Source organism: Pipra filicauda, unplaced genomic scaffold, assembly GCF_003945595.2.
Source record: "Pipra filicauda isolate LSUMZ 115617 unplaced genomic scaffold, ASM394559v2 scaffold22_size4397567_pilon, whole genome shotgun sequence".
NCBI lineage: Eukaryota > Metazoa > Chordata > Aves > Passeriformes > Pipridae > Pipra > Pipra filicauda.
The window spans coordinates 3309676-3325458 of NW_024104343.1; the positions used below are offsets into that span (position 1 = coordinate 3309676).

The 15783-nt window shown below is 43.3% G+C and overlaps 1 protein-coding gene across 3 annotated transcripts in view; it reads right to left on the bottom strand.

The window, feature by feature from the left end:
- The window catches only part of GLRB (glycine receptor beta), a 52853-nt gene extending 43094 nt beyond the window's left edge, over positions 1-9759 (bottom strand). For 2 of the 3 annotated variants that reach the window (XM_027739519.2, XM_027739516.2), the window contains exons 1-2: positions 9545-9657; positions 8034-8187 (exon numbers count right to left, since the gene is read on the bottom strand). In XM_027739519.2, the coding sequence (XP_027595320.1) occupies positions 8034-8155 (122 nt within the window). In that variant the 5' untranslated portion in view covers positions 8156-8187; positions 9545-9657. The other variant, XM_027739517.2, reaches the window with a different exon arrangement.
- Positions 9760-15783: the final 6024 nt, after the last annotated feature.

Genomic DNA, 15783 nt, shown 5'->3' on the forward strand with positions numbered 1-15783 from the left:
TCCATGAACGGGGCAAAGGAGATTTATAGCACTGGAAAGTCAGCAATGGGAAGAAGGGTGGCAGCACAGCTTTCTGGTAAGGAGCACCACAATCACATCTTCCTCAGGTTGTTGGGTTGTGTTTTGGACTTATAGAAGTGTATTAGTGCATTTATCCTTGTTTATCTAAGAACCAAGTGAAATACAATGGCACTGGCTGTTTTGAGCTAGGAGAAGGAGCACAGGGATTCAGTAATTGCTACTTTTAAAGGTCACTTTGAATGAAGTGGTTGAAATAGCTACTGGGAAAAAAAGCTCTGCTGAGTATCAGTCATATTTTCACTGAGGTCTTTTACAGCATGCTGTCATTGAACTCCCATCACTCATCAGCACACATGCAATGCAACATCATCACAACAACCGGATTTCCTTCTGAGAGCCTTGCTGACCAAAACACCAAAATTTCACCTGCAAATAAACACGTCATACGTGTTCCTTTTGATGAGTTAAGAAGTTATAACACTTTCAGAGTGACAGATGAGCAGAAAAACTTAATGGAACAGTAAATGGGATGTGCTAGGTGCTTGGATAAAGCAGCTTGGATAAATATTAAGGTATTTATCTAAAGCTACAACCACCCCTGCTTAATTGGCCATTCTGGAATGAGTTAATGATACAAGGCATATCTGAAGACTACATAAGAGAAAAAGGATTTGAGCTGAGATCTGCCTTCCTAGAAGAGCATTACTTCAGCGTGCTGAAGGCTGTCTGGGTCCCATGTAACAAGACTCACACTAGCTGAGAAGTTCCCTACCACTTTTTCTAATTCAACCTACAGTTTTCCCACTTGTAAAATGCTGGTAACTTAGATTTCTACCAGTTGCAGCACGCATTAAAATTTTAATGCATTTACTTTAACTTGTGTTGAACATATGAGAAGCTGATGGAAAGCACTAAGAAATGGAAATGTAGCACTCTTCACAGTAATCGATGAGCAATATATGCTGAATACCAAAGGATATATACTAAGGATATATACTAAGGATATATATAGGATATATACTAAGCAATATATGCTGAATACCAAAGGATAAGGCAACAGAAGTCTCACAGTTGCTTTAAAGGGAATTTAAAAGCAAGTAAGTGTAAAGATAGAAATTGCTTTAACAAAAATCTTACCTAAGTAACAATTAAAAAAATCAAAACAACCAACACACAAAACACCCAAACCCAAAGTAGGATTTTTCTTTTTCTGAATCAAAAAAAGGAAAACAAGTGGTATTCTTGTATACTCAAAATTATTCTCACTTCTGCAAACACTGTCATCAGAAGCCAGAAAGAAAACAAAGTATGGTTAGTCTTCTGGCATAACATCTCCATGTGATATGACTGGCTACTCTCTGGGCTTTGGGAGTTTACTTCTGGTGTCACTGATGAATAAAAGAATTACTTAAAATACCGTATTTCATGGGATATGAAGTAAGGTGTCCATCTCCTCTTCCACTGCAGCTTGACACATTTCATCACTGCCTTTGAAGAACATGATCAACATTTTGAATTGATGGCAACAGATAGTTATTTTCATAATTCACTAATCAAAATCCAGAATTTTAGATAAGCAGACATGCGTGACAAAATGAAGCATATATTACACTTAGTTTGAAATTTATATAGTTTCTTACATTTGTGTTAGGCAAATGTGTCAGAAGACATTATATCTGTATAGGTCATCATGACATTTAGTCTCTCAGAGCTCACTGAAGTTACAAGAGTCCTTACTACATGCAGTTCTACAGACTGCAGAAAAGAATATAAACAATATTCTATACAAAGTGGGAAGGAAAACCTTTGCATAGTTCTAGATTACTGTCTGACAGATAAAAATATGTATTCCAACTCACACTGTTATCTCCAGCAAAATTTCCTATATGATACTGAAAAAAGAGATTGCAGTGCAGTTTATTTAATCTACATGATGGAAACTGACATTTTAATCATATAACATGGCTGTGTATATCCGAGAAAGGTAAAAATAAGTTTGGGGAAACATAATACCTATCATCTCACCGTATATTTCAAGTACAATTTCCTGATACAAACTATCAGTGTTCTGATTTGCAGGCATTTTATTTTCTGAGTGCAATAACTCAAAGCATAACAACAGGTTAATACAAATCAATGACATACTATATAATTCTTCTGATTGAACTCTCTGATCTCTCTGTGTTTAACAGCTACACTTTCAAATCGTGCTGGGTGACACATCTATTACTAGGACGATTAATTACAATTCCTCCAATGAAAAGTGGTATCACTAATTACATTAAAACTACAGAACTCTGAGTCACCATTTATGTGTCTTCACAAATGCAGTTGACAGCTAAACACCTAAAATTAGATATGTAGCTTCAGTACCTAAATTTGGAGGTAACACAGTATGATGAACAGAGAGGTTCCTTCATAGCAAATTTTGAAACAGAAAACCAGATTAGGCACCCCAAATTGTGAACCATGAGTTATAATGGTGAAATAACTCATCTTTCACCCCATGCTGAAGATAGATCAAAGAGCATAGTCTCCTAATGTTGGACATGTAGGTAACCTTCCTGCAGTTCTCTGCATCCCGCCAAAGCCACCACCTGTGACCCTTGTGCATAATGGGCATCCTTTCGTGTCCTGATATAGCACACAGATATGAAACATGATAAGCATCCAAATGTTTAAGCAAAACTACAGAAATTTTAAAAATAATTTGTCCACAGCAGGTCCTTGTCCCAGTCTTTTTTTCCCAAATGTGCTAAGTATGGAGACAATAGATGGATCTTGCTAAAATCTAAACACCTGCACGGTGGTATAAGTGGCGATATAAAAGGAAAGTATAAGTTGAGATACAATTTACATAATTTGTCTTGACAACAGGATTTAGACCTATAGTTTTCTTTGGGCTTAGGTTTAGGTGGTGCAATTTAACCTACAGATCCAAGTTTTTTCTCAGTCTGAAGCTGTATACAAAATACCAAGTCTGTAATTTTCTGTGCAATTGTAATGTCCCACCACTACCCTGTTCAGATTGGAGTAAACACTGCTCACTGAGAGGGAAAATTACTGAATGAGAACCAGTCTACCATACTTAATTACTGATTTACAAGAGAACTTAGGTTTTGCTTATATAGCTTTATCTTTTACTCCCCAGCACATTTATCCACTCTGAAAACAAATCCCCAAACCTTCTGGAATGTGGCCCTATCTGTCTGGGATCACAGCTTTCCATGAGAGTTACATGATAGAGAATAATTAAACCATTGACCAGCTCCTGTTACTATGGGGCAAAAGAATTTTTATAGGAACCAGACTTGAGTTCTACAATGTACTTATCATCAGAATACTGTCAGATGTAACCTACTCCACAACCAAATTCAGGCTTTTCTTTCAACATGATTCCACCTCCTTCCATAAACTGTATTAACTCTCCCATCTTACCTACAAATGAAAATATTCGCAGACTACCAGCAGTGTCTTCTGCATGACAGGAATGAAGACAGACATGATTCCACTTTCTCATCATTTACATTTTGGGGATGATCACATACCACAGATAGAGAGGCCATGTATACCCAAACACTCAATAAAAAGAATTCTAGTCTGTGGAAAAGTGGAGAGGATCCAAGGTATAAGATATTCTTTGAACTTCTACTTTACTCTTTATAGGAAGGGCATGTCAGAAGCTGAAAGTTAACCGAGACAAATTCCAAGACAGACTTTCATACAACTTTATGTTTAAAACACATCAAAGGCTTTTTTCCCTAGTTCCACTGTATTTGTTGCTGTTTTTTAAAAGAAGCTGTTTATTGAACCCTCACATCTGTGACCTTTCTAAGCTTCTGCCCTGGTAGATGGCACAAGCCTTGTTTTCTGGAGGGCTTAGAGGGCCATTTCACAGTTTCTGAAGTAGCTGATATGCTTTATTGAAAACAAGCCAAAATATGACTTGCACTCCTACTTCATGGGTAAAAAAAGTCTCTATAGATATTATATTTAGTTAGTTATTACAGTATTTAGTTAATCATCTACATGGATATAAATCTCCATGTGGACAAATGCATAAAGGTGAAGAGGGATATTGTTTTAAAAGCACAGTCTTGATATCCAGACAAAAGAATGACATTTAGTGACTGAGGTTATGCTCTCAGCATTGCCGTAGCATTAGGGACGCTGAGGGATCTTCAGAAATGAACCCAGTGCACGTGAACAGCTGAGTCATACTAAAACTATAATTAACAGGGATAGCTGTGACAATGACCACAGTCATAACTGGTTTTGTTAGCTGCTATTTAACACTCTTACTTCTAGGTGCCTTCTACAACACTGTAATAACCAAACTTCCCTTTCCTTATAATTTCATTTGTCTGGAGATCTTGCAAGTAGTTTTGAGTACAGACCTTCTGGGCTACTAAGGATTGTGTGGATAACAGCAGCAGCTCAAACATTATAAAGTAACTGAAGTATTTATTGTGGTGTAAGAAAAGGAAAAATATTTTTCAGCAGTGCTATTAGAAAAAGTCACAGCTAACTGTCCAACACATTTAACAGAAACAGGTATTAGAAGGAATTATGAAGAAGTTAATAAGAAATAAGTAACAAAGGTAATACAGGTATGGGTAGTCTATGAGGAGGAAAGAGATCAAGTGACTAAATCCATCTGTAGCTATATCAAAATCATCTGTATTCAGCATATAAAATTTCAAAATAATCTTTGTAAACAGAAGAATGTAATCCATAAAATTTTTTTTGAAGACGTGGGCCTGATTGTTTGGGTTTTTTTAAGATTTCCCACAGAAATAAAAGGCAAAAGTTTTGTTACACTAAAGGTTTATACTTCATTGCACCACACACCTGTGAAAGCCAGTTTCTCAGATTTGTGCTGGAAAACTCTACTACAGCATTTTAAGCCAGCTATGTCAATTTCTTTGTTAGTCAACAAAGATTCAGGAATCAGACACAAGTATAATTACTCCATGTTTCATTTGGAAAGCCTAAGGTAAGAAAGAAAATGATCTAAATATAAGATGTGAAATCTTACATCTGTTCTGAGCAAGCATTAAATCAAAGTCAGAACCGACTGATTAAGCATCAGCTTCAAGAAACTCTTTAATTAAAAAGCTGGGAAAAACAGCTTCAGAAATAAATGAAAATAAGATGGCAAATTGAGCCACTATTATACAATGCACTGAGAAGTACAGCATCATGAATAATCACAAGTAAAAGGTTTTGCTCTAAGATACAAAATAGAACTGTCCTAATTTAAGGAAGCAAGTATCTGTTTATGACACAATAATGAACTTTTTATGGGATTTCTAATCAGCTTGTTTTCAGCCTATCCTAATAGTGGTTAATTTCATGCCAGAGGGGCGCATTTGGCGAAAGCTTTGTATTCTCAGAGCCATAAAAGGACAAGTGCAAGTATGCTTAGTTCTCATACAAACACATTCATGCTAAAGTCCCAAACCAGTCTTATAGCCAATAATTTCTTAACATCAAATTAAGGAGCTCAGGTAGTAATGTCAGACTCAGTATAAATCTTTCCTGGAAAGTTATTTGCATAGATTTGAATTTCCTTATCAAGTTCACAAGAGAAAGCTGTTCCTTATACAACTAGTAGTGCTGGTTTTTTGTTCTCTTGAGGAAGTAAAATTTCGCTTTTCAGACGTAAGGAAATAAAAGGCAATAATTTTTACAATTAAGCTTTAAATTCTATTGCACCAGTGGCCAATGGAAATTAAAGGTGGATTAAGATTTTAACTTATAAATGTACATTTTCATTAGGAATTTGTACCATTCAATTTTATAAATCATGTAAAATCCTATTTCTTTTATTTAAAAGGGATACAATGCATTCTTCTAAAATATTTCTTTTATGCTTTTCTAGGAAATTTTTCATTCACACACTTCCTTGATCACTTTTAGTCAACCCTTATAGTGTTGCTTAATTCCCACTCCACCGCATTGTGTTCTGGTTTGTTTCTGAGTAAAGATTCTATACTTTTTTCACACAGGAAAAAATTATTAAAAGTAGGCAGCCTTTTATATAACGCAGAGTGTCACCAAGTCAAGAAGTTCTGTGAAAGATCATTTAAAAATGCTGATGATTGAAAGTTTGCCAACAGCAGCCTGAGTTAAAAGAGCACTAGATAATTTCTCTGCAAGACAGAACTGACTTCCATTGCTCATTTACATGAGAGGTCCTCTAGATGCCAGCTACAGAAACAGCAGTCTTGCAACCCTGCTATTACAAGTGGTTGTCTCTCAAGCTGTGAACTTCAGCCAAGTAAGACAACTTGTTCATTATTCAGGAAATTGAACAGGACTTATTGCTACAGCAATTCTAGCTAGCAACACTGCACACGAGGTACATCAGACAACTACTGGATTCCACTAGTATTTTTGCAGAAAGCTTCAACTGCATGGAAGGCAAAAGCATCGCTTTGAAATCATAGCATTTACTCCATGTTTTTTTCAAGCACATTGGTGAGAAATGACATCATATTTAATGGGTACCAAGAAATACTGCGCTTAAAAGAGAAACAAACAAAAAAATCTACTTACTTACTATGATAAAATGACATTGATGTTTTGAATTCTACTAAGACAAAGCCAAGAGCAGGGGGAAATGCTGGCTGCTTAAACAAGACCATGGAAAATCTGGATTCAGCCGCATAACTCACTTTCCAAGGGCTTTTGTGCTGATGTCTGTCCCGGGAACTATGACATTTTTCTCCTTGCTATAAACCCTCACGGTAGCTCAGACCAAAAGCCTAATTCAGAACTCAGCTATTCAAAGGTGAAAGAATGGGTAGGAGTCATTTCAGATAAGTCATCACATTTGAGACTTGTATCTTAATGTATTAAAATCCAAAGACAAATCTCATTTTTTAGGTTTGACATAAAAAGAAGAAGAAAAACATGGATCATATGTAGAAACTTCCTAAAAATTTTGGGTTACAAATAAACATCACTGTCAATATTTAAAAATGGTGGGAAGTTTAAAAAGTATTATTTGAACAATGCTTCTGTTTGGTTATTCTACTTTTTGGGTTGCTTTATTTTTTCTTTGGAAAAGTTGATTAACCTTAAATAGCCAGTCTAATAGTCCATACTTATTCTTTTATGGTCAAAGAAGAAACATGTTTTACATTTGTCTAAACAATTTTATTATTTCAGGCATAGTGCTTTTCTACACTTACTAACAATTCCTCATAGTCCTCCAATCTTTTCCTCAGATATTTACAACATAAGACTAAAAAATGAGCAAGACTGGCCAAGATAATGATAAAAACAGCACTTACAAATAAAACTTCTGCATTATCCTATGCATCACAACCTAAAACATGGTAGGCATTGGAAAAAGGGAGTATTTATAACACCAAATAATCATAGGTTTCCACAACACATTCTGTTTTCAGTTGGGCAATCACAGATTTAAATTTCTGTATTTTCACTGGGAGATTATTCTATAAGGGTACGTTTTATAGCAACAATCAATCCACCTCCACAAAAGTTATACAACTATAAATCATTGATGGAAGGTGCTGAATACCTTAGTTTCATTCAACATGCAATAACAATACGCATAGGACAAACCTTCTCCTATAACTAGCTAACCAGAAACTGAATTTCAGTATCATGGTTTTGTATCCTCCTTGCTTTCCTCAATGCACCTGCAACATGATGCTGGACAGCATAGCACTATGGTACTACGTTACTGTGTAAACAGCAAGACAGCAAGACACTGTGCTGGAATCCACCACAAGGAAAGAAACCATTTACTATGGCTTAGATTTTTCCTTTCATTAAAAAAGAGGACCTTCTGCAGAAGAAAGACATTGACAGAATTAAGCTATGATGCTGGTCAAACCCTCTTCCTTTCATTGCCACCACTGACCCCATTCTTTCAGCAGAAAGAATCACCTTCTACTTCAATTGCCACATAATTTCCACTACTAAAAATAGCGCAGGATTGCCACCACATAAAAGCATAAAAGAAACCAGGAACATACGATGGACATAGATATTGCTTCTTTTTCCCCTTTCCTTTCTTTGAAGACTTCTCTTTGGAATAGACTTCTTCAACCCATAAGGAGAATGAGATGAAAAATACAACCGCTAGTAAGAACTTCATCTTGAAGATTAAGCTTCAGAGAAACCTTCAGTCTGTGGCAAAAAAAAAGAAACAGGTTTATGTTAGTAGGGCTAGATATGGCAAAAGGGAACACACCTACAAAAAGTAAGCAAAAGTTTTGGTGGGCTGTTTTTTTGTTGTTGTTGTTCTTAGTTGCCTTGGGAGAGAGAGTCTGTTGAGGTGTATCTCTGACATGGAACTGACTCAGCCAATTTTCTGAGAGTCAAGTAGCTTCCCAAAGTTGAGACTGACAGTGAGGAACAGATTTAAATGCAAGTTTGCTCCAAAGCATTTATGAAAAGAAACGTTATGCCCTTCAAAGGCTGCTTAACCCAAAATACTCAGAAACTTGGAAAGAGGATTCCTCACCAGCAATGTCACATATCAGCTGCATTAAATATAATGTCAACCAGTCATCTATCAAGGCGAAGAACTGCAAACCCTCTATGACCTTGCACATCATTTCAATAATGATAGCAATTGTTCCAATGCTAGTTATGAGAAAGGATTACAAATATAATTTTAAGTACAGAATTTAAACACAACTATTTTGCATGAAGCATTCTTGCTGCAGAGCTAGCACTGAAAGGGCCTTGCAAAGATGACTAAACAGAACCCGCAATACTGTGCTTTATTGCACAGTGCTCAGTTTAATGTTTTAACTTCTCAGGGGCAAAAGCATGTACCCCAAAGGCCAGGAGCTGAATTCGTGTTTGGCCAGAGACAGCCCCGCCTGCCTCTGGTCACAGCACCGTGACACTCCCGATATTTTCCATTTGTTTCCCAATCCCAGAGATAATTCCCAGGCACTTCCTTGGGCCAACGTAAATCTCGCAGATACCTCACAACCTGCTGCATTTTCCACTTCTATTTACTTAGATGATTTTTTCCCCATTCCTTTTAAGGGGCATTACCTCTCCTTCTCCCTCGCACAACCTCCGGGAGGCACCGGGATGCTCCAGCAACCCGTTCCCCGGGAGCCGCAGCACCCTTCCACCCCTTCCAACCCCTCGTCCCGGCCGGGAAAGGAGCCGCCCCTGCCCCACCTGCCCCTCGTCCGCCTCTCCGTCTGCACGGCCCGGCCCGAGGCCTCCCCCCGCCCTCAGCACCGGGAAGGGATCCCGCTCCGCGCAGCCGAGCGCTGCCGGCGCCAGCACCGGGGGGCAGCGGCAGGAGGCGGCGAGCGGGGTTCACCGCACGGCCCCGCCGCCGCGGCCCGGCCCAGCCGCCGCGGGCGCTGGCCGAGGTGCTGACGGAGGTGCCGCCGGACGGAACGGGGCTGCCGGGCCGGACCCTCGCTCCCCCGCCCGCCCCGCCGGGGACGCGGGCCCCGCCCGCACACGCGGCCCCGCCGCCGCCACGGCCGCGCCGCCCGCGCCCCGCGCTCACCGCCGGACGCTGCGATCCCCCCGCGCTCAGCGCCGGCGGCGGCCGGGCAGCGGGCGGCGGGCCATGCCGGGCCCGGCCGGGGCGACAGCGCGGCTCCTCCGCCGGCGGAGCGAGCCCCTACCTCCGGCGGTGCCTCCGCGCCCAGTGAGCATGTGCGGCCGCGGCGCTCCCCAGTGAGCATGTCCCGGCCGCCCGCCCACACGCGGGCACTGCGCGCCGCCAGGGAGGGCGAGCGCGGCCGAACCGCCCGCACCTCAGCGGCACTGCCGACACTGGGGACGGGGCACCGGCGGGGCGGTGGGAGGTGCGGAAGGGGTGGAGGGGAAGCATCCTCCGGTCTCTGGCGGGAGGAGAATGCGCTCGATGATGTGTTGTCGAGAGATACTGATAGAGATACTGATAGAGTTGGCAGGAACAAGAGGACATTAGTGGAGAGGGGCTGAGTAGGATGGTAGGAAGATGGAGTGCCATCTTACACAGATCGGTGGAATGGTGGATCAAAGGGCCGAGGCCAGCTGTATAAGGCTCAAGAAGGCCAAGTGCTGAGTCCTGCTCTTGGGTCACAACAACCCAATGTAGCACTACAGGCTGGGGGAAGAGTGGCTGGAAGACTACCTGGTGGCAGAGGACCTTGGGGTGCTGGTCAACAGCTGCTGAATATGAGCCAGCAGTGTGCCCAGGTGGCCAAGAAGGCCAATGGCATCCTGGACTGTATCAGGAATAGTGTGGCTAGCAGGACCAGGGAAGTGATTGTTCCCCTATACTTGACCCTGGTGAGGCTGCACTTCAAATCCTGTGTCCAGTTTTGGGCCCCTCACCACAAGAAGGACATTGAGGTGCTGGAGCATGTCCAGAGAAAATCAGCAAAGCTGGTGAAGGGTCAAAAGGAGCACAAGTCTTATGATGAGTGACTGAGGGAGCTGGGATTGTTTAGCCTGGAGAAAAGGAGGCTCAGGGGACACTTTATCACTCTCTACGACTACCTGAAAGGAGGTTGTAGCAAGATGAGGGTTGGTCTTTTCTTCCAGCACCCCCTTGCCGGGTGCAGGGAAGGGGCAAGAGGCAGCCCAGGACACCAGGGTGGGCAGAGAGAACTTGCTGGCCCACCTTCCACTCCTCACCACCTCATCTGGCGATAGATCCACCAAGCAGGTTGAAGCCACTAAAGGGCTACAGCATAGGACCAGCTCAATGGAGCAAGGACCATCTCCTTCACTCTTTTATTGTCCCACAAGCAGCCAGAGAGATGACTCGAGCATTGCTGATGTCCTACAGTTCAGTTATGGCCATAGGGGTGGAATTCATCTTTTTCTGGCCTCTGGATGCAGGTGGCTGTAGGACATGGCTGAGTTGCCACTTAGCTTGGCATGTCACAGGGTGAGCCCATGTGAGAACCTGCACCCAACACACACTGAAGGCTGCCAAAATAAGATGTGCTGCCATCAGCATGTGGTGAGGACTACTTAGTTTAAGAGTGATTTCAAAAATTTAAGAATGGTTGAACTCGGATATTTGTATGCACACTTTGTGTGTGCAGCAGCACCTCTTCATCACTAAAGGCATTTTCCTACTAGAAGCTTGCCCTCTCTCCCCACTTGTCCTGGCTTCCTCAGACACTTCTTACCCTGGAATGTTGTCATGGTGACTCAGGCCAGCGACTGATAGCTTTCAGGGAGGTGGGAGGAAAGGCCAGCAAGTGCATTCATCACAGATGCAGATGAGCGCTGCCCGCTGCATCCCTGGGCCAACAGCCCTGGGGAACCACCCACCCTGATCCCACAGCCAGGGTTCCTGGGAAGGGGAGCAAAGGGTGCTCTCAATGGCAGTACCTTCCTAATGCCCTTGGAAAGGAAGAAAACCAAGCTGGCCCTGCTGCAGGGCTAACAGGCTGGCAAGAAGCAGTATGGTAGAAGCAAGTGATTGTACCTACCTTGCACAATGGGTCAACACCTCCTGTCCTCCTCTGTGGTGCTTCTTGCCCTGAGCATCTCTCACAGCTCTGTCTTGCCCCGAGCACCATGCTGGCCATCTCACAGCACCTTCAAGCTGAGGCTGGGTGCTTGCTGGGTGCTTGCTCTGGTCTGGCAGCCTGTCCCTTATCATTATATTGGTGTACTTCCCCACTGCTGACCCCTGCTTGCAGCTCCAAGATGACAGTGAGCAGCACCTTGCCAAGCTGGGGAAAGCATTGTCATCCATCCATGTTTAACTGCCCATACACCCCATGGCACACCTTCAACATCACCGTGTCCCCCTGTACCCACCCTGCCACAGGCTTGTCAAGACAGGCTTTCACAACTTCTCAAGAGCACAGACTGCTCTCCACTGCTACTCTTTCATGTGTGCACAAACGACACTGCAAGCCAGAACCTGGGCAGAACCGAGGAAGACTATTAAGCCCTTGGGGTGCGAGTGTAAAATATTGGTGTCCAAGTTATCTTCCATTTTGCCAGTTAGAGGAAAGGTGGCAGCCAGAAATAGATATATAATGGAAATCAACTCCTGGCTTCATGGCTTGTGCTGGTGTGACGATTTTGTTTTTTACAACAGGACATTCTTTAATGATTATAGCCTGGGGGAGCAGCCATGGCTTCTTCTCTGCTCGGTCCTCTCCTTTCTGTACTCCTGTACAAGTGGGTTTGACTCCTTGTCCATGCATTTGTTCTTCCTCCTTGTGCTCCTGTATGACCTGGCCATGGGTCACATCAGCCCCAAACCCTAGAAGGGGCTTTTCTTACCCCCTCATTCTTTCTCCCCACATTCCCAAGCTGTAATAGTGAGATGTAAAGAAGCAGCTGGTTTTGAGCTGTTTCAAATGAGCTCCCTGCCCACAGATGTCAAGCTGAGCAGGGAGGGCGAGCTCTAGCTATCTGGGAACAAAGACAGGAGGTACCAGGAGGACTAGAACAGGCACTCCACCTAATTCTTTTTTTTTTTGGCTACTGAGTATGGGAGGATTAGACTCCATAGTGGACTCCTAAAAGGCTGCTGTAAGTGCTGCTTTATGACAGGGAGGGCACCCACAGCTTGGGAAATCGCTGTGTCCATAAATGTGTCCATAATTCCCAAAACAGCTGAACTCATGAATGAGGTCTCCATTTTCTAGGTACAAACCCACCAAATAAAATAGTAGGAGCCTGAAGTGCCACAGGTTATCCTCTCCTCTGGAAGTCGTTCCTCTCTGAAACAAAAATTTCTCCAAGGGACAGATAAGGCTCTATGCCACATTTGCCAGTAACTTCCCCCCCCCCCCCCGACTTTGTTCAAAGACAGTTTCTTTTACCTGCAAAAGCATTTTTCTATTGCAGCTTCTTTGAAGCAAGGCATGTCTTAACACCTGATGATGGGGCAAGGCAGCAACCAGCTGTGGGCAGCATCGCCCTGAATCCCAGCCAGTTTCCCAGCCTCTGCCAGCCCACAGCACTCAGTGATTCACACCCTCCCCTCCATTTCAGTTTTGCTGTCCTGTCCCACTGTGCTGGGCCTGGGCACCACCTCTAGGTCATAATTTACCTGCAAGCTGAGGACTACCTAGAGGACAGGAGCAATTGCTTTGTTAGCTTCCCTGTGCCTGCCAGACCACTAGGCACATGAAGGAGAATGATAGCTCCTTCCTGGTTCCAATTTCAGCTGGGGTGGCAACTCCCAATGTTTCACCCTCCACAGCCTCCATCTGCTCAGCCAGCCAGCCAGGATGCAGGCCAGCTCTGGGGCAGAACCACACACACAGTACCGAGACCCCACAAGCCCTCATGCTGGCTCCCAGCTCTGTGTCCATCCCTCACCCACACACTTGGAAGAGGGGTCCAAGGCACCAGGAAAGCAGGCAGCAGTGGAGACACCTGAGGGTTAAATTCAGAAATATTTTCTATCAGAAAACATCAACTTTTTCCTCCAACTACGGCAAGCCTAGCTGGGTCTTGTCCCCATGCATTGGGACTGGCAGGAGAAGCTGGTGTGTCCCAGAAAATGCAGAGGCTCTGCAATGCTGGTATGGAAGATCCCAGGAGCTGTTCTGTGGTGGTTAGTGCCTCAAAGCCATAAAACCCCCTCAATTCTCACCATTTCATGTGAGCTTAAGCAAAGGAATCATTTCTCTAACAGTTGACCACAGCACATACTGGGCTGCACGCTTGGTTGTTTTCTAATACCAAGAAAAAAGTATATATTGCAGCCCAAACCAGAACAGTTGCTATTTATACCCAACTTGATCAAGTCCCACAGCCTGTTCATCCCGAGCTAGGCTCTCCCATGAAGGCGGTGGAATAAAGAGTAGGTCACAACCAATCTCCCATAGGCATGTTTGCTGGCAGGGGAATGCATGGACAAAATAAAGAAGGAAAAGGAGATAGGGTGGTTACTTTTCCGTTTTCCTTGAGCAAAACAGTTTTATTCAAGTGTTTTCCACTTTTAGTAAGAACCAAAGTTAGATATTTTGGCTGAAGACCCTCCACTTGCCTCAGCAATGGCACCGGCTCCTTGTCCTGACTTGCTTTGAGCCTGATCTGCCTCTGCCAGCTGCCCTGTCCTGGCTGCCCCCGCCCCACCATGGCCCCCATCCATTGCCAGACAGACATGATGGCCCCACGGAGCAGATCCTGGAGCTTCCACCCCACCACTAAGGGCAATGTCTTCCCCTCCCAGTTTGCAGGATGGCTTTCAGCAACTTGGGAAGCCTAACCCCCAGGGCGCTCATCCCTCTGCCTTGCCCTGCCAGGTTTCCACTGCCCCCAGGCACGTGGGGTTTTTTTAATTGCTGCCTGCATTTCCTTATAATTCCTTTAGCTCCCTACAATTCACTACTGGGGACACAGAGTTGCTTTCATTTATCTCCACAAACATTTAATTTCACCTTTCACTTGCTCCCCCCTGCCTTGCTGCTTCTGCTCATTTGCCTTTTATGCACACCTCTACCCAAACCTGCCTAACATCTCCCCTCATGACTCAGCTCTTTCACTATTATTTCAGTTCTTCTAAAGTTAATGTCCTCCCAACACTGTTATGTTAGAGCACTTGCTACAGACTCAGGAAAACCAGGGCTGGGGCAAATCCAAGGCAGAAGGATGAAGGATTTCCATAGTGAGGGAAGGAGAAGGCTTGCTTTGGGCAGCAGGATCCATCTCGAGGCCAGGTGCAGGCATTGGCAAGTGCTTCCTGATGCAGCTATGATAATAAACACCTCAGGACAGATAAATTCAGTGAATGCATTTTCTACAGGAAAAAGCCTCTTCTTCCACCTCCCACCCTATAAAAGCTGTCCAAGGTCACAGACAGCTGCTTTCCAACCTGGCAGCACCTTCTTGGCAGGCCAACAGGGACAAAATAATCACTTTCCCCCCTCACTCCACACTTGCCAGGGGAAGCCAGAGCTGTCATGCATGCAGGAGTCTGGAGGGCAGTCCACACACTATTCGAATGTCCTATTGCAACCAACCTGGCAATGCCCAAATGGGATGGACCAGAGAAGAAACCTCGTATGAAAGTCTTATACCACCAAGCCAGTGATTATGATTATGAGTAATGGTCCAGCTTCTGCTGATTGTTTTTGACCATGGTTTGTACTTCAGAGATCCTACTGAAGAGACGTAAATAAGATAGAAGTTTTACCAGTAAATGAATGTGTAAGGACAGACCCACGTCTGTCTCAATATTCATTGTGTTTCAGAGTGCAGAGGTAAGACTTAGCTGTCTTTTCTTGGATTGCAATTGCTGCTGTGTCCAATGTTAGGAATATCTAACCATGTTAATTTGTCTAATTCAGGAATAATTCCTGTGAATTCCTGATCTTAGACAATATCCTGATTACTAGAAAATATTGGTGTAAACCAAATGCAAAATATAACAAGACCTTTCCTAGTGATCAGCCCAGGGACATTAATTGTTTCTTTATTTTGCAGTAGTAGAACATGGACTTCTGAAGGCTCAGCTCTGCTGTTCAATCACACAAAAGATACTCTGCAGCTGTATAAGATAGAATTTCTTCAGGGTTATTGCTCTTTTTAGTTTACTTTATTAAGATAATGAGATCTGTGTAATAACAGTCCTTATGTGTGCAAATTTCAAACAGCTTGTGGCAAACTTTTGATTTGTTGAAGTGATTGATACCACATTTAAAATAAAACATAAAAATAAAAATGTAAAAATATATAAAACCAAAAAAGACAGAGAACTCAGAGATATTATTCCTGTGTGTTCTATAAAGGCAGTTGGCTGGGAAGACATATTGAGCTAATATTTCT